Source organism: Falco biarmicus, chromosome 10 (genome assembly GCF_023638135.1).
Source record: "Falco biarmicus isolate bFalBia1 chromosome 10, bFalBia1.pri, whole genome shotgun sequence".
Classification (NCBI taxonomy): Eukaryota; Metazoa; Chordata; class Aves; order Falconiformes; family Falconidae; genus Falco; species Falco biarmicus.
In genome coordinates, this window is record NC_079297.1 from 538,022 (window position 1) to 558,334 (window position 20,313).

Here is a 20,313-nt window from a genome sequence, read left to right on the forward strand (position 1 = left end):
GCTTAGGCCGAGTGCCAGGGCTGAGAGCTCCCTGTCAGAGGGAAAGCCATCCAGGACCCATCAGGTTGTTGAAGCAGTGCCAGTGACCGGGGCCCTTTGATGGATGGGGGGCACTGGTGTCCTGCAGCCATCACAAACTCCTTTTTGCTGAAGTGGAATATTAGCCCACAGCAGGCCAAGCGCCCCCATGCCTTCCCATCTGTGTGCACTCCCTGGCAGAGCCCTGCCTGGCCTTGCAGCACAGCTTAGGCTGCTGTAGGACACTGGGGCAGTTGCTGACCAGCCGTGCACAGCATCCTCTGGCCGTGGTGTGCTTTGTACCCTGCAGTGAGCAGGACTGCAGTGTTGAAGCTTTTTTGGGATTCTGCAAATATGAGACCAGTCTGTGCCAGGGATGGGGGCACAGGACTGTGCGTGGTGAAAAAGGGATCAATGAGCTGCTCTGAGAAATGTGTTTGGATGTCCAGCTCCTTTCCAGCCCTGGGAAAGGCAGTGCTGCTGTTCACTGGACTGAGGACCATCAGGCTTTTGGATCTCCCAGCCCTACCCAGCTTCCATCACACTCTAGCTGGGCCAGGCCTCCGAAAATTATTAGTCTTATATCTCCAGTTCCCAAAGACCCATATGTTTCCCCCTGACTTTGTGTCTTATGCAGGTCCCTGCTGGGTTGTGAGAACCCTGGGGCAAAGCAGGATTGCTGCTGGCCCCACTTCGTAACCATCGCCTTCCTCTGTACAAGTCCTGTGGGAACCTCACACCTTTAAATTGCACTTCTTTCATAGCTGGTGGGTCTTGGGGGCATTCTTTGCATTAGGTTGGACAGGAGGATTAGCCTGAGCAGTGAGTGAGCACCCGAGTCTCTGGCACTGCTGCGACAGAGTGGCTGGTGCACCTCAGAAGGCAGCACCTGATGGTGCCTGAAGCCAGAGCCTGTGGTGTCAGCACAGGGGAGTGCATTCCTCTTCAGGGGTCATCCGCTCCTCACACCCCCAGATCTTGGAGGGGTTGTCTGGACCCCTGTCTCCTTTTACTGCACACATAACTACATAGTGAACCTCTAATAAAAGCTCCTTCTTCTTCCCAGTGCACACTTGACAGAGTCATACGTGCCCCCGCTGATTTCAGAGCACCCTGCTCATGCTGACCCTAGAAGCAGGTGCCTGGGTGCCCCTCGGTGTCATATGTCACTGAGCCATGTTCCCAATCCCTGAAGAGGGATTTCCCCCTGGTGCACAGAGGATTGGGCTCTGTCAGCATCCCTGTCCGGTGCCAGCACAGCCCTGCCTGAGGGTCTTGTGCCAGGGCAGGGCTGAAGCCTGGGAGGGTGTGGGATTCTCAGTTCTGGCTGTTGTTGGAGTGGGCCACATCCAGGGGAGCATCCTGGGAGCCACAAGACTGTTGCGTGGCAGTGGCTGGGTCAGGGCTGGCACCATGGCCAGGGGAGCCTTTCGGGGAGTGTGTGTTCCCACAGGCCACCCAGAGTGCTCCTGAGGCTGGAAGACAAGGAGCATTGCGCTCTTGGAACACCTTGGACCCAGCCGGTGGATCTGAGCCCTCAACCTGTTTTCTGTGTATACCCAGGAGCACAAGGTGCTGTTGACAGGGACCCCCCTGCAGAACTCGGTGGAGGAGCTCTTCAGCCTCCTGAATTTCCTGGAGCCACAGCAGTTCCCCTCAGAGACAGCCTTTCTGGAGGAGTTTGGAGACCTGAAGACAGAGGAGCAGGTACCTAGAAGAGTGACACTGGTGACTGTTAGCACAGGCCATTGGGACATGCAGTCACCAAGCCAGGCACACACTCAGACATGTGCTTCATGGAAATGAATAGGACTCCTTATGCTTGCAGAAGCAAAGTTGTGACAGAGCCCCCAACGCTGCTTTGGAGAGGGGAGACCAGCCTGTGCCAAGGCAGTGGTCTGCTCCCTGCCTAGCTCCCTACTAACCCCTTGCGTGCCTGCGCAGTGCAGCTCATCTGGCTTTCTTACCTGGTCTGTCCCTGAAACCAGCAGGAGTGTAGGGGGAGTGAGGAGATCAGTAAGTCCTTGTGTCAGTCACCCTTGTCAGGTTCCCCTGGGGAGCCGTCCTCCAAAGTTACCCTTGAGCGTGGGCCATGGAAAAGAGCCCAGTCCCCTGGGCTGTCTCACTGCCATTTGAATTGCCATTTGGCTTAAGTGGGGATTGCACAAAGATCGTCATTCTGAGGGAGCAGGCACGGGCACATGGAGCATCATCTCAGCTGCTATCAAAGCTCAGCTGTCCTGCAGCAGACGCAGTTATCCAAGGCTGCCAGCAGCAGAAGCGTGTGGAGTTCATGGCCCAGGGCTGGTCCCTCACATGCCTGCCCCAAGGAAGTCAGACTCTGAAGTTGTCCTGGCGGTCAGCAGAGCAGGTGCTTCAGGGTCATTTGTAGTGGGTTTCCAGCCTGGGGAGGCTGTAGCATTGCAGGCCCTTCCGCTGTTGTCAGCGCGTGCTTGCTGTGTTGGGAGGGCAGTGAATCTCTACGCTTGCTCTGGCAGGTGAAGAAGCTGCAGTCCATTCTGAAGCCCATGATGCTGAGACGGCTGAAGGATGATGTAGAGAAGAATCTGGCACCCAAGCAGGAGACCATCATTGAGGTGGAGCTGACCAATATCCAGAAGAAATACTACCGGGCCATCCTGGAGAAGAACTTTTCCTTCCTCTCCAAGGGTGCCAACCAGCACAATATGCCCAACCTCATCAACACTATGATGGAGCTGCGGAAGTGCTGCAATCACCCGTATCTCATCAACGGTGAGGGCTGTGCACAGCAGGTGTGGGGGACACTGCAGCATTTGCTGGTCACTACCTGCAGAGCTCACGTAGCTTGGGAGCCAGCCTAGACCCTTATGCCATGTGCTGCTGGTGGGGTTGTGCATCCAGGCCCAGCACAGGATGCAGTGATCTCCCTTGTTGCCCTGAGGGGCAAACTAGCTCCCTGCAAGTGCTGCTTGCTGGTGGGCACCTCAGGGTCTTGTGAGGCTTGCTATATTTGGGGGTGTTCTGGCACAGGACCCTCTCCAACATCCCAGCCTGGCTTGATCTGCCAAGAGCTGGTGCAAGCCATGAAGAAGTAGAGTCACAGGAGTGGAGGGGCTTCTGGAGGTCTCTAGCCAGCCTCCCTAGACATGATCAGCTACATGGGTTCTGTTCCTTGTGTGGTGGCTTGCTGTCGTCCTGGATGGGAGGCTGGGGGCAGCTTCACTGCCAGCCTTGCCAAGAGCTCACGTCCTTTCTCACCTGGCAGGGGCAGAGGAGAAGATCCTGGAAGACTTTCGTAAAACACACAGCCCAGAGGCACCAGACTTCCAGCTGCAGGCAATGATCCAGGCGGCCGGGAAGCTGGTGCTCATTGATAAGCTGCTTCCCAAGCTGATTGCTGGTGGGCACAAGGTCCTCATCTTCTCTCAGATGGTGCGCTGCCTGGACATCCTTGAAGACTATCTCATTCAGAGGCGGTTAGTACAGGCTTCAGCATTCACCACAGCTCCTCCACATCACCTCCATCCTGCACTGTACACACAGAGTAGCAACAGCCCAGGGTGGGGATTTGGCCATTCTGTGCTCACGTACCAAAGGATCCAAGTTACAGGCTACTACCGATGGGTGCAGAGACCCCAAAGCTGGGCAGCTGTGACCTGTCCCTTCTGCATTGCCCAGGGCTAGTCGTAGGAGTGACCAAATGGGAATAGGCCCTTCCCTTGGTCCTGGTTCCCATGAGCCCCATATGCATGTGCCATGGACGAGGTCATGGTTTTGCCATCATAAGAGGAATGACTTCTGGGAACAACCACAGTGCACACAGGCTGATGAGGCCTGAGCCTCCACCTGTGCACAGGTCCTGCCCGTAAGTCTGAGCTGCCTGCATGCCCACACACAGCCCAGGGGAAGGAGCAAGAAGGGGTTTGTAAGCCACAGCCAGTTTGGGCCCTGCTGTGACCCTGCTCTCATCTTCTCCCGTCTCTGAGCAGGTACACCTATGAGCGCATTGATGGGCGGGGTGCGTGGGAATCTGCGCCAAGCTGCCATCGACCGCTTCTGCAAGCCTGACTCGGATCGCTTCGTCTTTCTCCTGTGCACGCGGGCAGGCGGGCTGGGCATCAACCTGACCGCTGCCGACACCTGCATCATCTTTGACTCAGACTGGAACCCACAGAATGACCTACAGGTAATGGGCCAGAGTGGCACAGGCTGCCAGGAGGTCCTATGGCATGGCTCCCGTCACTCATGCTAGCTGGGGAGGGAAGGGCAGCAGTACCCAGCTGTACTGGGCATGGGGTGCGATGCTGGGAGAGCTGTCAGGAGTGCAGGCAGAGGGGATGTGTCATGGGGAAGATCACAGTGTGGCTCTAAAAGCATGAGTGGGCCACAGATGAGGCAGCACTTTGTCCATACCTGGTGTTGGAGGGGCTGAAGTGCTGGGTGCCCCCATCTGCTGAGATCCAAGGCTCTAGCCTGAGCCCCATGTCCTTGCCTGGGGGTGCAGGGGTCTCTGATTCCTGCTCCACAATTGCGCAGGGCTGGCACTAACCAGCACCCGCTGGCAGAGCCCTGCCAAGTCAGCCACAGGCACTAGATGCGGCTGCTCTGGTGGGTGGGAGCTGACTGTGGCTCAGGTGGGTGTGTGGTGGGTGGTGTTGCAGGGTGCCACAAGCCACACGATCCCCATCCTTCCGAGCTCACTGTGCTTGATGCTGTGCCCTCTGCACTCCCAGGCTCAAGCTCGCTGCCACCGGATCGGGCAGAGCAAGGCAGTGAAAGTCTATCGCCTCATCACCAGGAACTCCTATGAGCGGGAGATGTTTGACAAGGCCAGCCTGAAGCTGGGCCTGGATAAGGCTGTGTTGCAGGACATCAACCGCAAGGGCAGCACGAACGGGGTAGGTTGGCTGTCAGAGTGGGGCTAGGTGGGAGGCACTACAGGAGAGCTCACCTCCTTCCCCTGCAAGTCACTGCCAGGTTGGAGCAGAGACATGGGCAAGCTTCTGGGGAGGGAGAGCCTGGTCCCACACACTTGCATTGCTGCTGTTTGGCCTGGCAGGCTGCCTCGGGGTTAGGGGGTGCATGTGGTGCTGTGCCTGGGTGACATGGACTGGAAATTCCTGACAGTCCCTCAGGCAGCATTTTAAGTGGCCTATGCTGTAGCATCAGGAGGTCTGGATTGGCCTGGGGCATCTCTGCCCTCCCTCCCTCCCGAGGCAGAGGGAAGAGTCTTCTCCTGTTGTGCAGTTCCCAGGGAGGCTGGCCAGTTTGGTGATGCCCCCATGTTTTGGGCAGGTTCAGCAGCTCTCAAAGATGGAGGTGGAGGACCTGCTGCGGAAGGGTGCCTATGGCGCTCTGATGGATGAGGAGGATGAAGGATCGAAGTTCTGCGAGGAAGACATTGATCAGATCCTCCAGCGCAGGACTCAGACCATCACAATCCAGTCTGAGGGGAAGGGCTCCACCTTTGCCAAGGTGTGCTGTGCTCCATCGGGAGGGAAGGGGGACTCCCCCCAGGGTGGTAGGGGACACGCTGGGAGCATGCAGAGCAGTAGTGGGGGGCTGACCTCTTGCCTGTGTGTTGAGACATGTCTGCATGGAGGCCAAGCTCCTGCCTGTCCTCCTGCACCCAGGAGTGAGGCCTGGCTGGTTTCGCTGGCAGCAGTGTGGTTTCCTGTCTCACTGGTGGTTAGCAGAGCATTTGAGGAGGGGGCCGCCAGCTTGGGTGGGTGCTGTTGGGGCTATTCAGGAGGGTTCAGCTTGCCAGTTTCCACTTTCCCTTTGAAGCCGCTCAAGCTGGTAAGAAGGCAGAGCAGGGGCTGTCCTCCAGGTGCTGGGCATTGCCAGGCTGTTCGCTGTCACCACACTGGCAGCGGGGAGGGATGCAGAGCTGCTCTTGTGTCGCAGTCAGGGCATTGCAGGGTTTAGGGCTTACTCTTCCAATGGGCTGAGGACTCCTTGCCATGGCAGTAGGCCATGCCCAGAGCTAGACCCTCTGCCTGGTGCTGTTGTGGGCAGAGTTGTGCCTCTCCTTGGGGAGGATGGATAAGTTCAAAGCCTGGGTGAGATCCAGTCCTGAGCTGGGCTGGTCTTCTTTTCATGGGTTGAGCTTATTTCATCCAGTCTGTCACCTCCCCTGCCCTTCTAGACACCAGTGCTGCCTCAGTGTGGTGCTTTGCCAAGCAGAAGTGCAGGTGGTGACCTGGGCTGCTGGAGGTGTAGGAAGGAGTTGTGGTACCTTCAACACAGCCCTGCTGCTGCACAGCCTAGCTCTGACTCCAGCCTTGCGGGACCAGGCTGCTGGCCTGCACAATGCTTGAAGCTGGGCGCTGCTGTGCTGGGGAAGCTGTGTGCCAAGTGGCCCTGACATCCCCACAGGAGAGAGCCCAAGGAGCCAGCTCAGTGCTGTGCTTGTGTCCTCTGAGGGCACAAAAGCCATCTGTCCCTTCTCGTCTTGCAGGTGGCACAGCCCAGGCTCTGTTTCCAGTGGATCAGGTGGGACTGCAGAATAGAGGGGTTCAGCTCCCTTAAGCAAACAAAGAGCCCTCTGGCATGTATCAGCATGGGGTGTAACACCTCATGGCAGCAAGACTGTGCACTGTAGACATGTGTTGGGGAACTGTATGGGGGAAGGCACATCTGGATGGTGGGTTGCACCCTGTTCACTCCTCTTCTTCCACTCCCAGGCCAGCTTTGTAGCATCGGGAAACAGAACTGACATTTCCTTAGATGACCCCAACTTCTGGCAAAAGTGGGCCAAGATAGCAGAGCTCGATACAGACGCCAAGAATGAAAAGGTAGGATCCAGCTTGTGGCCTGTGTGCCCCACAGCTGGTCTGACACCGCGTGGCATGGTCTCCAGGAGGAGCTGCATGCTTCTGCTGAGCTTGTGAAGGGATATGTGTTATGCATCAGGAATTACTGCAAGGGAAGACTGACCCATGAGTGCTGGCTAAAGCCGCCATTACTTTGACCACATGGTGGGCTGCATCTACCTGGTATTTCAGGGTGCTCAGTCTGTGCTCCCAGCTACTCCCAGACCTGGTTAAGGGGCGACAGTTGGGGCTGGCAGCATGTGAGGGGAGGAGAGGATGAAACAGCCAGCACAACAGCATGCCTGTGAAGCCAGCAGACTAATGTGACTGCCTGTGCATGAGTTGGAGCTGTGTTGGAGTTCTGCGCAGGACAGGCAGGCATGAGTGCCTCGCACTGCCTGCCAAGTTAGGTGCAGACTGGGCAGCTGGGGCTCCAGTGTGGAGCAGTACCAGGATGACCCGATGCTGCTGTCCAGATGCCAGTTCTGATCTTGGATCCCTGGCTGTCTCACCAAGCCCAGAGACCTTCAATAGCTTGAGGCACGCCAGGGCCAAGCTGCTGTGTGCCTGGCAGGACACAAAGGGGCCCAAGTAGCAGCTTTTGCTGTGGCTGGGGATTGGTGGGGTGAGCAAGGCTCTTCCCATGCTTGGGGGAAGCTGTGTAACCATACCTCAGCCTAAACCCAAGTCCCTGTGAGCCCTGGAACCTGGGCAGAGGGGAGCATTTGGCCTGGCAGCTCTGGTGGAGGCCTGGTGAGCTGACATGAGTTAGTATGCTCCAGCCCCTTCAGCCCTGGAGCTCACAGTGCCAGGCACATTTATTTCACTGCAGCCCCCTGCTCCCACCACCCCAGGTCTCCATGGTTAAGGAGGTGGTATTTGTCATGGTGAAACACAGCAGGGCACACCAGCTCTCCCAGCAGCAGGCAGAGAGGAAGCTGTGCTGTGTGCAACTGTACTTGCTGGCCCAGGCTCCCTCTCCTCTCTCCAGGTGTCCCTCTGGGCCCCTAGCAGGGCCACAGTATGCGTGGGCCTGCTCAGGGAGCCTTTAACCCAGCAGCAAGTCCAGCCATTTAGTGACCTAGAAGCAAAGAAGACTTGCAGTTAGTTGAAGCTGGTGGGGAGCAGGTAATATCTCAGTAGGCAGGTCCCTGCAATCAGTTGTGCATCACATGGTCCTGTTTAATGCCAAGGTAACAACCATAATAACCACACTTCTCTGTTCTGATGTATTCGTAATGTTTAATGTGTGGGTTTCAGCAGCAGCACGGGAGGATTTTGAGGAGCTGCAACACTGATGATCAAGAGGCATGTGCCAGGCACACTGGCACCCTCAGGTACCAGCCTGTCACTGGCTTCATGGATATGAGGGCACCCCTGGAACTGGGGGCCCTTGCTGAGCAAGTGGTGTTGTAGTGGGAGCTGTGTACTGGCTGGGCTGCAGCAGGTGGTGGCTGGTGGCTGGAAGGCAGCACCTCTTTGCAGAAGAAATGGCTCTTTGTGGTGAACACACCAGTACTGTGAGGGTTCTGAGGTGCCATGCTGCTTCCCCTCCTCGTTTGTGCTCACAGATGAAGGCAGGTTGCAGGGAGGTTGAATGTCATGGCTGTGGCACTGGGTTTGTCAAGAGCATCACTGTGTGTGGATGCTTGGTCTGGTTTGGGTCTCAGCTCTGTCCTAGATCAGAGCAAGCTGGGGAGGGGGCTACCAGGGGCGCAGCACCTCAGGGGATGTACACAGCCCTGTGTGGTGCCTGCAGACGCTCCCTCTTACTCAACTTCTCATCTCCTCTGAGCAAGAGGGTGCAAGCGAAGTTGTCTGGGCCAACTGGGTTTGGCCCTGACAGCATAAGGGGTGTCACAAGAGGAGCTCTGGCTTGGGCAACTCTGCTGGTACTTACCCTCTCTTACAGTGTCAAATGTTCCCTTGTGCTGCCTTTCCATATCCCACTGAATATCAGTAATGTTCACCGAAGCCTGGGGAGTTGTTCAAAGACTGTGCGGGTCAGGCCCAATATCCACACGTTGCTTTAGAAACAAATCTCTCTAAAAGCTCTGTATGAATAGGGATCAAGGGAGCTTCCCAGGGCTTCTCCTGGCTCAATGGAGCAAGTAAGGACAGGTTTGGATTCTGCCACTCTTTCCTCCATCAGCGTTTGCAGCCCTGCCTTCAGGGATGGGAACAAAAAGTAAAATTAAGTGAATCTGGCAGGCCCATCGCCATGTCTGGGTGTGGGGATTGCAGACTGTAAATATGCTCCTGAAGTCTTGTGTTTTGCCCTTATTGGCAAATTGGCTCATTCCCAGGAGCTTTGGCAAGCCAGTGCTTGGCTTCTCCTGGCCTGGTAGCAGAGCTGCTGGACGTTCCCTATGTGCCTCTGGGGAGCATCTCGTGGGGGCAGCATCCTTGTTCCCGGCTGCTGCCTGCTCTGCCCACAAAAGGAACTCTCTAGCTGAGCACTGAGGAGCTGGAAGGGTTTGGTGACTGCCTGTCGGGAGGCAGGAGTGGACAGATGGGGTCTCATCTTTCTGCTGGTCCTGCAGAGCTGGTGGGCTCGGCTGCAACCTATGCCCCTCCTGCCGGCTCCTCCATTGAGCGCAGGGTGCTGCAGCTGGCATCAATGTGGCCCTGGGGCCTGCCGCAATTCCAGCTAAGGCGGCAGCACTGTAGAGACAGTGTTTGCAGCAAGAGCGAGGCCCCATGGCCCTGCCGAGCTCACCGCTCTAGCAGGAGAATGGGAGAGGGTGGGTGGGTGAGTGGGTGGGTGTGTGTCACATGCGTGAAATCCATCAGATTGAGATGACATGGATTCATTCGACAGGGTAGGGGGAAGGAGAGGAGGCAGGTACATGCAATTTAATTTCATATTGCTCCCTCCTGCACCTTCTTGGGAGCTGCCTTTCCTCTTCCAGCCCACCTGTCCACCCTGACATAGAAATTACACCATGTCCAGCACAGCATTTGGTGCATGCAGCACTGGAGGGGGGCAAGAGTGTGATTCAGAGCTGAATCAGCTGCTGGTGTTCAGCAGTTTGCACCCAGAGGGCCTGATTTTCCGGCTGTCATCATTCAGGCTGAATTCTGTGCTGTCCAGGAGTTCTCTCGTGTGTGCGGGCAAAGCTGCATGCAGGTATCCCAGTGGGAAGGATGTGGCTGGCCACGGGGCTGGTAAGCTGGAAACCAGAGGTGTGAGCAGAGCAGGGTGACCATGTGAAGAGGACATAGTGTGCCCTGATGGAAGGCAGGTGCTTCTGCCCATACCTGAGCACATTCTCCTCTGTCCCTCATAGGAGAGCCTGGTCATCGACAGGCCCCGAGTGCGGAAGCAAACCAAACACTACAACTCCTTTGAAGAGGATGAGCTGATGGAGTTCTCTGAGCTGGACAGTGACTCGGATGAGCGACCCACACGCTCACGGCGCTTCAATGAGAAGACACGACGGTACCTGCGGGCTGAGTGCTTCCGCGTGGAGAAGAATCTGCTCATATTCGGGTGAGTGATCCCCTCCCAGAGAGTATGGCCACAGCCTCCAGCTGCCCCAGTGTGCACGTGGGCCACTCGCTGCCCCAGCCACTTTCTGACAATCCTGCTTGCAGTGTCCCCTCCTTCCAGCAGTGACCTTCCTGGTGGGACCTGGGCTCTAAGTGAACATTTGGGATGGAAGGAGTGTTGGGGGGCAAAGCATGAGCTGGCAGTTGGTGCTTCCAGAGTCTGCTCCTGCCTCTGATCTGTTCAGTGCGGGGCAAACCTCACCCCTCCCTGCTTCCTGCTGTTGTGGGGGCTCAACACCCCTATCCAGGGGAGCTGGCGGGGCCATGCCTCTGAGTGAGCTTCCTGGAGAGAGATGCCAGTGAGGTCTCTAGTTGCACAGGAATGTTTACTCTGTTCCAGCTGGGGACGCTGGAAAGATATCCTGACCCATGGGCGGTTCAAGTGGCACCTGAATGAGAAGGACATGGAGATGATTTGTCGGGCCTTGCTGGTCTATTGCGTCAAACACTACAAGGGGGATGAGAAGATTAAGAGTTTTATCTGGGATCTCATCACACCGACGAAGGACGGGCAGAACCAGGCTCTGCAAAATCACTCAGGTATTGCGTGTTCTCTCTGCCATTGCACCTGTACCCACCGCCACTGTGTCAGCCTACGGGTCCAAGGCTGCAGAATTCAAAGCAGAGCTGACTGAAACAGCCATCAAGCAGCTGTGCTTGAGCACCATCACTCTCTCTGCACAGAGAAGGTAGCTGCCATGGGACTGACCTCCACACTGACCCTCAGAGCCAGCAGCAGAGGCTAGCTGGGTGGGGAAGGCTGTTTTCTGGCTTCCAGTGCCATGGCTGGTGCAGAGAGCGCCTTGTAGTGGGAGCAGAGATGCCATTCCACTCCCACACGGTTTCCTCTGGCCTGTGAATACTGTCAGGGTTCCCACACACAGGGAAACACTGGGCAGTGAGCTTGTGGGGTGCTGGTGACTGTATGAACACATTGGGGGTGATAGATGTGAGGGTATTTATTCCACTCAGAGCGTAGACCTGCCTGACTGTTCCTCAGGGTATCACAGGACGTGGTGTGGATCGTTGTGCAGGGACCTTACCTGTGCCTGTTGGCAATCCCAGCCCTAGCACCAGGCGTGGCACTCATGGCTGCACTGGGGAAGCTGGCAGTGCAGTCTGTGCAGCCATCTCATGCCAGGTCACCAGCTTGTGCCTCCTCTCATCACGGTTCTTGTCCCAGACCTACTGGTCTGCAGTGCCTGCCCTGACGCATGGAGATCCAGTGTTGGTTTGTCCTGAGACTTCTGCATTGCAGAATCCTACCCAGGTGATGCTGCCTTCTCTGACTCCATCTAGCAGGACCCTTTATCTCAGGTTTGGCTGGGCCTTCCCTGGTCAGAGGACTCGTATGCTTATTTTCCATTATGTGTGAGTGCCACATATCACACCACATGACCAGTCTGTAATTGCGTCTGCATTCTGTTGCGTGGAGGCTTCCACTGTATCCTCAGATTCTGACAGGGACCACCCAGAGCCTTCTCCAGCCCCTGTCTCTGGCTCTGCCTGGACAGCAGGGCACTGCAGATTCACCCCCTGCTTGCAGTGTCTGCTCTCTGTCGGCATCCCTTGGGGCTGGAGCAGTATGGCTAATAGAGCCTGCCATGCAAACAGCATCGTGCAGCCACAGTGGCTTTTGTCTTTAATGGTACAAAGACAGAGCCAGTGCTGGCATCTTGGATCACTGCAAGGTTGTGGCGTGGGAGATGTGGTTGCTGCCCGTTCTGTGTCAGAGGATTCTGCACTGACCTAGCAGCACAGTGCCTGCATCCTGCGGCTTTCAGGACAGGTGAGTTGTGCCGGGAGGGCTGGCAGGGGGTGGGGGCGGGCCCAGCTCTGCCTCGGAGTGGTCAGAGCACCATGGCTGTGTGCTGCTAGTTGTGCACTTGTGATCTGTGGCACAAGGTGAGTAATGAGGAGGCTGGGACTCTCCAGCCTGCTTTGGGCATCAGGGAGCCAGACTGAGACCTGGCTCTCCTGTTTTGAGGTGGTGGAGCACAGGAAAGGCTGTTCTGGAGTAGTGCTGTTGCTGAGCCCTGAGAACACTGTGTGTTACTTGGCACTTAAAACCCAGCATCACCATTTCCTTCTGTCTGGAAATGTCTGACTGGCTTTACAGTGTGAGGTCTGAGCACATGGCCTGCCCAGAGTGGTGCTGGGACTGGACTTGAGAGCCCTGTGGGGACCAGAACAAGAGTGAGAAATAAACTGGCTGATAGGAACGAGCTTGATTTGGGTAATACCAAGTAACGAACAAGCTGTGGTTTCAGTGGAGGGTCAGGAATGCTTGAGTGCAAGAGCAGCACAAAAATTGGATGTTTAGCAGAGGGAAGCAACTGGGAGCTTCTGCATGACCTCTTCAGAATGGCTTTTCCCACCAGTGAAATCTCCATGTGGTCTTGGCCAGAGGGATGATTAAACCGTTTAGCCTGACCTCAGGAGCTGGAGGAGAGCAGAACCCTCCAGTGCAGAGCAGCCCCGTGGCAGGTGCTGCTGTGGCTTGCCAAGGAGCCTGAGGTACCACCCACGTTTGCAGAGAGCTGACCAGGCAAGACAAGCTCTGGGCCTCCCTGATGTGCAGGAAGCAGCAGAAACCTCCAGCCTTTGCTATAGCACATCCTGGGATTGTTTCTTCTCAGTCCCATATCTGCGTGACTACAAGGGGCAAGCGCAGCATGTGGGCAGCCCAGCTCGGAGCTCTGCTGTGATTCAGCACTGTCCTGCCTTCCAGAGGCCCAGCTGCTGAGGAAACAGCGTTTGCCCAGAGTTCGTCAGGCTGATCCAGTGCTGGGGACAGGAGCCCTGGTGCCCACTGCAGGCCTCCAGCAGCCACCTGGGCTGCAGCTCTGGTCCTGTCATGGAGCTGCAAAATTTACACAGGTGTTGGGGACACGGTGACACTCTTTTCATCCTTGGTGTCACAAGACCAGATGGATGGGACAGGGTTGCTGAGGCACTTCTTTCCCCTTTGCACACATAGGCAGGAGAGGACATCCGCAGGACCCTGCCTTGGAGGCGGCTGCCCAGGGAAGCAACTCATCCCTCTTGGAAGACCCCAAACAATAGTGACCCTACCAGGAGTTGTTTCCACGTTCTGCATGTTATTTCAAGGTTGAAAATGTGTTTAATTTTCAGCTCCAGCCACGGGATCTCATTTTATCTTTGTCAGCCAGCCGGGCCTGCGTCCCTTTTCCCTTTGGTATGTTTACCAAGTGTAAATGCCCTCTGCAGTGATCTGGTTCCCCCACAGCCCTCCTCCTGATGCACTGAATGGGAAACAGCCCTTACAGATCAGATCATCAGGATTGTCTTCTGGTCCTTGATCATTTGGGAGTCTCTTGTTTGAACTCTTGTCCCAAATCATTTTGTTGTCCCCATAGGGTAAACGTCAGAGCTTGCTGTAGTGTCTAGGTAGGGCTCTAAGAGTTGTGCCCAGGACCAAGGTCACTTGCGTGCTTCTGTGCGATATTTTTATATGTCAAGGGGCCATGTTATCCTTTGGGCTCAGCGCTGCACTGAGAACTCTCAGCAGTTCAGTTTCTGTGGTGATCCCTGAGTTTTTCTTGGAGACGGAGCCTCCCATGCTCTGTGTTTACCATGTGCATTTCCCCCACCCTGGCTTGCCAGCCTGCAGCCAGGAGCTTTGCAGCAGCCTCCTCCAGCTCCCCGGCTCTGCTGCCCTGTCTGGGCACCACAGCACCAGAGATGCCTTGTGGTGGTGCCTGGCCTGGCACACGGTGCCCATGGTGCTCACTGGCTGCCACTTGCTGTTACAGGCTTGTCAGCACCAGTGCCCAGAGGCAGGAAGGGGAAGAAGACGAAGAACCAGATGCTGCTTCCTGAGATAAAGAACGCGGACTGGCTTGCCACCTGCAACCCTGAGGTCGTCCTGCATGATGACAGCTACAAGAAGCACCTCAAACAGCACTGCAACAAGTGAGTGCAGGAGCCCACGCCAGCTCATGGACACCGTGGGCTGAGGGCTTTTAGCATGAGGAGGGTGGGAGGGAGCTGCAAAGGGCTCACAACCCACGCAGGATCACTGTGCTCCAGCTGCTGCACCACTCTCAGAAGCTCCTTCAGTTAATGGGAGCCATGTCCTGACAGCAAATCTCCAGCCACAGGGCCCCAGCAGATTGCAGGGCTGGGCACTGTGGTGTGATGCCACGTGGCCAGTGCCCATCCTGCTTTGAGAAGGTGGGCCCTCCCACGTGGGGAAACACAGCGTCGAGCAGGTTTCCCTGGCCTTGCTGACTCTCAGAGCATCCCCCTGCAAACACTCTAGCAAGAGCTGTTGGGCCAGACCCTAGGCTGGCATCTGAGCACTTGCATGCTAGCATATGTTCCTCTTTGCTGCCCCGGGACAGGGTTCTGCTGCGGGTGCGAATGCTCTACTACCTGAAGGCTGAAGTGCTGGGGGAGGCTGCAGACAAAGCCTTCGAGGGAACCCCTGCCAGGTAGGGACCTTATGGTGAACCCCTGCACTGCTTCTCGGGGAGGTGGTGGCAGTGCTCAAGCACTTCCACAGCCATCCAGCCCAGCCACGTCTGGGCTCGCTGCAGCTGTGGGTGAATCAGACCCCATGGTTAAATCCCCAGACCTTGCTCAGGCAAAACTTCATCCTTAGATGGCAGCTCTGCTTGAGCAGGGACTGCAGCCATGGCAGCCCTGTTGGAGCAGCTCTGAGGCTGCAGTGCCAGTCTGGGGCGTGCTGAGGCCACTCGGGGAGACCCTGCAGCCTGCATGGCCTCTAATCCAAAGTGGGAGCCCACAGAGACTGGGGGCCAGGCCTCAGAGCAGAGCGTGCTCCATTGCTGTGGCCTGCCGTCCCTTTCCAGCACAGAGGACAAGGGGACCAACAGGCTCTGTTAATGCCACTGAGCCCGCAGCCTGTAAAGACTCGGCTCTCAGTGCTTCAGAGAAGTGTGTGATATGCCAAGGAGTAGGGGCTGCTGCCTTCCCCAGCACAGCTCCATCAGCGTGAGCCTGTACAGAGGGGATGTTGCAGCCCACCCCACCAGACCTGCTATTCTTCTGGGGCTGGTAGGTTTCAGCTGGTTTCCCCCAAGAGATGCTGTTCAGATCAGATAGAATCTCCAGTCCTTTGCTGTTGCTTGGGTGGGAGAGGAGAGGAGCTGTGCAGCCTCCCCATCTCCTAGAGAAAGAGGATGGGAAAGGCAGTGGGTTGCAGTAGAGCCAAGGCTCCAGCTCTCTGAGGCCAGGGAGGCGTGCATGCCAGGCCATGGTGGGGCCCTAGGCCAGCCTTGCATTCATTAATTGTCCCCATGCCAGCGAGTGATGGCTCCTGTCTCCCCCCTGCCCCTGCTCAGCAGTGCCCAGTGTGCTCCAGTGTCTGGTGAGGCCGGGAGAGGGGCATTCATACCTTGTCTGCCACAGGGAGCTGGATGTTCTGCTGCCAGACATTGACTACGTGGAGATCCCGGTGGACTGGTGGAATGCCGAAGCTGATAAATCCCTGCTTATTGGCGTCTTCAAGCATGGTGTGTACCCAGCTTGTCTGGTGGGTGCTAGTGCACGAGAGGGACCCAAATGGAGCATCTGGCCAGAGCTCCAGTACCTGTAGGGGATGTCACGTCAGTGCAAGGGGAGCAGAGCTGCAGCCATGCACCACAGCCACACAGTGCTAAGGCAGCTCTCCCCAGGTGCTGGCAGCTGCGCTGCTGCCAGCTCATTTGGGTGGTGGAATAGGCGCACTGCGGTGCCCAGGGTGGCCGTGCCTGGACTTGTGGCAGACTCCTCTAGTTTGCCAGGAGCAGCATGCAATTGCCACCTGAGGGTGAGGAGGAAGGCACAGAGCCTGTCTGGGCATCCTCAGCCTTGTCATGAAGTCCTGCTGTGGCTTCCAGGAGGCGTGGGGCTGTTTGCTTCCAGCTGCAGCCTGCCACAGATGCAGTGCGCAGTTCCGTGCACCCAGCCTATGTGCACCCAGCCTACGGAGCAGGGCTGCCTGGTAGGATGGAAAGACTGACCTCTCTGCCTGCTGCCCAGGGGCTGCAAAGCAATTAGCAGCTTTTGGGAAAGTGCTCTGAATTTCTGAGGGTGAGAATTGCTCTCACAGCAGCACAAAGAGTGAGAGCCAGGTGGGGAGCTGTGTCCCACAGAGCAGGAGGTTTGCCTGAACCAGGCTCAGGCCTGGCTTTTTGTTGTCTTTCTTCTTGATGGCCTGTGGCGGCTGGCAGGTTACGAGAGGTACAATGCCATGAGGGCAGACCCGGCGCTGTGCTTTCTGGAGAAGGTGGGCATGCCAGACGAGAAGCTGCTTTCTGCAGAGCAGGGTGTCAGCGATGGAGCCCAGGATGCTGCTGAAAGGTGGGTAGGGGATGGAGCCAAGCTCTCCAGGGGGGCTGTCTGGCTCACTCTTGGGGGCCATGCTGGCAGTGAGGCAGTGCTGTGGAGTGGGCTATGCGCAGGGAGGAGGAAGGAAGCACAGTGCATCTGAGCACAGTGGGCAGGGGAGAAAGTAGTGGGGAGCTGGCTCCCCAGTGTGAGGTGTGGGGGGGTGGCACGAGCACCAGTTCTCCCACAGCCAAGAGGGCTGTGCTGCCACTACCAGGGACTAATTCACTCTCTTACCCAGGGGCAGCATGGAAAAGGAAGACAGCAGTGGAGAAAAGCTGGAGGGGCTGCCAAAGCAGGAGGTGAGTGGGACTCACGGTGGTCCATGCACCATCTGCTCTTGCCAGGCCTGTCTTGCTGCCCTGCAGTGCAGGCTTGGCTCTGTCAGCTCTGCTGCGGGGCATGGGGGAACCAGCGGTACCAGTGACCCTGCTGTGTGGCGGCTTTGCCATTCCATGCATGGGCTCTGCCTCGTGCTGTCTGCATTGTCTCTGCTTGCTGGAGCACAGCTTCTGCTGTTGCTGCTGTGTTCTTCATGTGGACCTGGGCAGCATCCACCTCGTGGGAGCTGAGGGATATTGAGGGCTGGGGATGGCCAGGGGTGCTGGCTGTCACACTGTGCTTCAGGAGCCACGTGGGACCCTGGCAAAGGATTCGGGGATGTCCCAAAAGAAATAGTCCTAGGGGAGAGGAAGAGAGTGAACAAGACTGCATGGGAGGGTGCAGGGTTCGTCTGAGCAGCAGAGGCTGTCACACTGCTGCTGTCTGCACAGCGGCACTGCAGCCTGTGTCACTGTGGTGGACCCCCTCCTCCAAGCCAAAAAAGGACAGCGCTGCCCCTCTGAGCCGTCATCTCCCCTGTCTGTGCTGCTCGGATCCCGTGTGCTGAGGGCAGCCAGCAACTGCAGCCCGAGGACACAGAGCATGCAGCCCTGCCCATCCTGCCACCTTGTACCCTGCCAGGGCTGGGTGGGCTGTGGGTACAGGAGGTTCTGTGGGACTGGAGAGCCCTCTCTGATGGTTTCTTTCTGCAGGACGTTGTGGCAGCTGGGGTGGGCGAAGCCAGTGAGAAGCGGGACGAGCCAGTGGCAGGTGAGGCTGTGTCAACTGTAGCGTGGACCATGGCTTCCCAGCAGCAGGCACGGCGCAGCTGGAGCCAGAGCGGCGAGGCCGGTGCTGTGGGGTGGGAGGGACACTCTGCTGGGTTGAGGGGGATGAGCCGCTCTCTATGGGGGGGTGAGGTACCTTAACCCAGGCAGACTTTGGTCAGGGCACCCCCATGCAGAGTCACATGTGGCCCAGAGATGGGCCCTATGGCAGGACAGCCAGTGAAAAAGTTTCCAGCCAAAGCCAGCCAGGGGTGACTAGAAGCCATTAGCCTGCCCTTGTCCATGCAGCTGCCTTCATGAGATGAGTGTGCAGGGTCTCTACAATGGGCAGTGCTGGTGGATGCCATGGGCTGGCTGGCCCTGCTGCTGAATGGGGAGGTGCAGTCCTCCCCCCTGCATGGCCTAGCCCAGTGCCATCATTCTGCCCTGGTACTGCCTCTGGGCTCTCTCTAAAGGAAGCTCAGAAATGGTGAGGCTGTGAATCAGCAGCTTTTGAGGTGCAGAGACCCAGGGATGGTCAGCACAGCTACCCGCTCATGACTGTGATCCCTCATGTACCCCATGGGAGGGGGAAGGCAGGAGAGAGCTCTCAGAGGCAGCCAGAGGGATGCAGGAATCTGTGGCTTTGAGTGTGCATTAAATACTAATGTCCTTGCTGATGTTTGAAGCCCAGGATGGCTCCGACTCAGACAGATCCTGCTGGCCTGTCTCATCTGCTCTCACAGCCAGACTGCGGAGGCTTGTCACCGTCTACCAGCGCTGCAATCGCAAAGAGCTGCCTCCTCGTGCCGAGATGCTCATGCCTGGTAACCATGGATACTGGCTGCAGGACGAGATGTTCAGGAGAGCCTCTGAGATGGACTCGGTGAACAAAGAAATGCAGAAGAGGTAACACAGCAGAGCATCCTTTCCAAAGCTCATTTAGGCCAGTTGAAATCCCTGCCCTCCTGGATTTACCCAGGTAGATGCCACCATGGCTGTCTGGGTAGCCAGCTGCCCATGCACCTCTGCATGGTGGGAACACTGCTCCCAGCCGTGAGGGAGCCTGGTGGCTCAGGCAGCCAACCCAGCCAGGGAGCAGCCTTCACTGTAGTTTGTGGGTAGCAGCTGGTGACATGGTGAAAGGAAGCAAGGAGACAGCTCTTTAGGGTCAAATCCAGTGTCTGCTGGGCCAGGGATCACCCCCCAGCCCCAGCAGAGTGGGTGCTGCTGAGCAGTGTTGTGCACTGTAGATGAGGGCTGATGGATGAGTCCTGTCACAGCCCATGTGCATTAGCCTTTCTGACCCTCATGACTCTTATGCCTCTGCGTTAGCCTCCTGCTCGTGACCTCAGGAGCCCAGTGGTGGCATATCCTGGTTGCAGTGTGCTCCCATTTCATTTCCATCCCAGTAAGTGAAAGGACATTGAGGCCATCCTGGCACTTTGAGTGGCTCTCTGCAGAAACCGGGGAGGGCCTGCAGCAGGGTGATGCTGCCTTCTTCAATTCCAGTTCCCAGTATGCAGCCCTGGGACTTCCTGAACCTCAAGGACTCTCTGCGGTCAGTAGTCCTCAATGGCTTTTGTCTCCTGTGAACCTGTCCCCATTGAAGGAACCCATATAACTGCTTGGTATCAGTGCTGCCCTGCATTCTCTGTTCACGGCCTCCTTGTATGGAAGCTGCTCCAGCCCACTGATATTCCTTCTCCCTCTGGACCCCTTCCAGTTGTACCGTCCCCTGTTCAAGGTGGGGGCATGTTGTGCTGTGAGCACCACAGCGGCCTGGTATTTCCTGCTCTTTAATTCTGTGGGCATTGGGGTTTTTTGGGTCTCCTTGCAGGAGTGTCTTGAGCAGTTTCCCACCAGTCTTTAACTTGAGGCCTTTCAACAAACTCCCTGCTGGGCTCCTTGGTTTGGATCATTGATTTTTTTATTAACTTTCTTCTTGTTACTCTCCTTTTTGGAATCACATATCACTTGCAGAGGACTCAGGCCCCTGGGAGCAGGGATGGACATGCTGGTCTATGTATTTTGGTCAGCTGGGGAGTGCTGTGGGTGCTGTCACCCTGTCTGCTCTCCCTTGACATGTCTGAGCTGCTTGCTGGTGCTGGCTCAGAGCTGCAATTCAGAGGAGCCGAGATTTGACTTTAAGCTTTCTTTCGCCCACAGCACTCATCTTTCTGTGCTGTCACCTGCTCCTGTGCTTGCCCTGCCATTTGCACCCTGGTCTGTTCTCTGTGACCTGTTTCTCTGCTCTCTGTTTGCCGAGGGCTGTATTTGCCCAAGATGCTTTTCATCTTCTCTGTCCTAGATCATTCCTTTGAGTGATACCCATGAGGTGAAAGCTCAGAGGGTCCAAGCCAGAATGGAAGTTGTGCTCGAACAGTGCTGTAACTGAAAGCCCCCATCACCATGGCTGCTTTCCTTCAGTGGGGAAGGGGTGACACTGACCCCTGGGCACCCAGGAGTCCACAGGAGTCAGTAGGGTGGATAGTGTTTGT

At 56.8% G+C, this 20,313-nt stretch overlaps 1 protein-coding gene across 1 annotated transcript in view; it reads left to right on the forward strand.

Moving 5' to 3' along the window:
* Positions 1-20,313, forward strand: part of CHD6 (chromodomain helicase DNA binding protein 6) — a 56,126-nt gene that overhangs the window by 20,359 nt on the left and 15,454 nt on the right. The window contains 17 exon segments of the mRNA XM_056353254.1: positions 1,582-1,725; positions 2,517-2,772; positions 3,266-3,476; positions 3,990-4,017; positions 4,019-4,186; positions 4,734-4,898; positions 5,296-5,475; positions 6,687-6,797; positions 10,106-10,308; positions 10,708-10,907; positions 14,144-14,303; positions 14,735-14,824; positions 15,765-15,868; positions 16,568-16,697; positions 16,966-17,026; positions 17,759-17,816; positions 18,502-18,721. Of these exon segments, the coding sequence (XP_056209229.1) occupies positions 1,582-1,725; positions 2,517-2,772; positions 3,266-3,476; positions 3,990-4,017; positions 4,019-4,186; positions 4,734-4,898; positions 5,296-5,475; positions 6,687-6,797; positions 10,106-10,308; positions 10,708-10,907; positions 14,144-14,303; positions 14,735-14,824; positions 15,765-15,868; positions 16,568-16,697; positions 16,966-17,026; positions 17,759-17,816; positions 18,502-18,721 (2,489 nt within the window).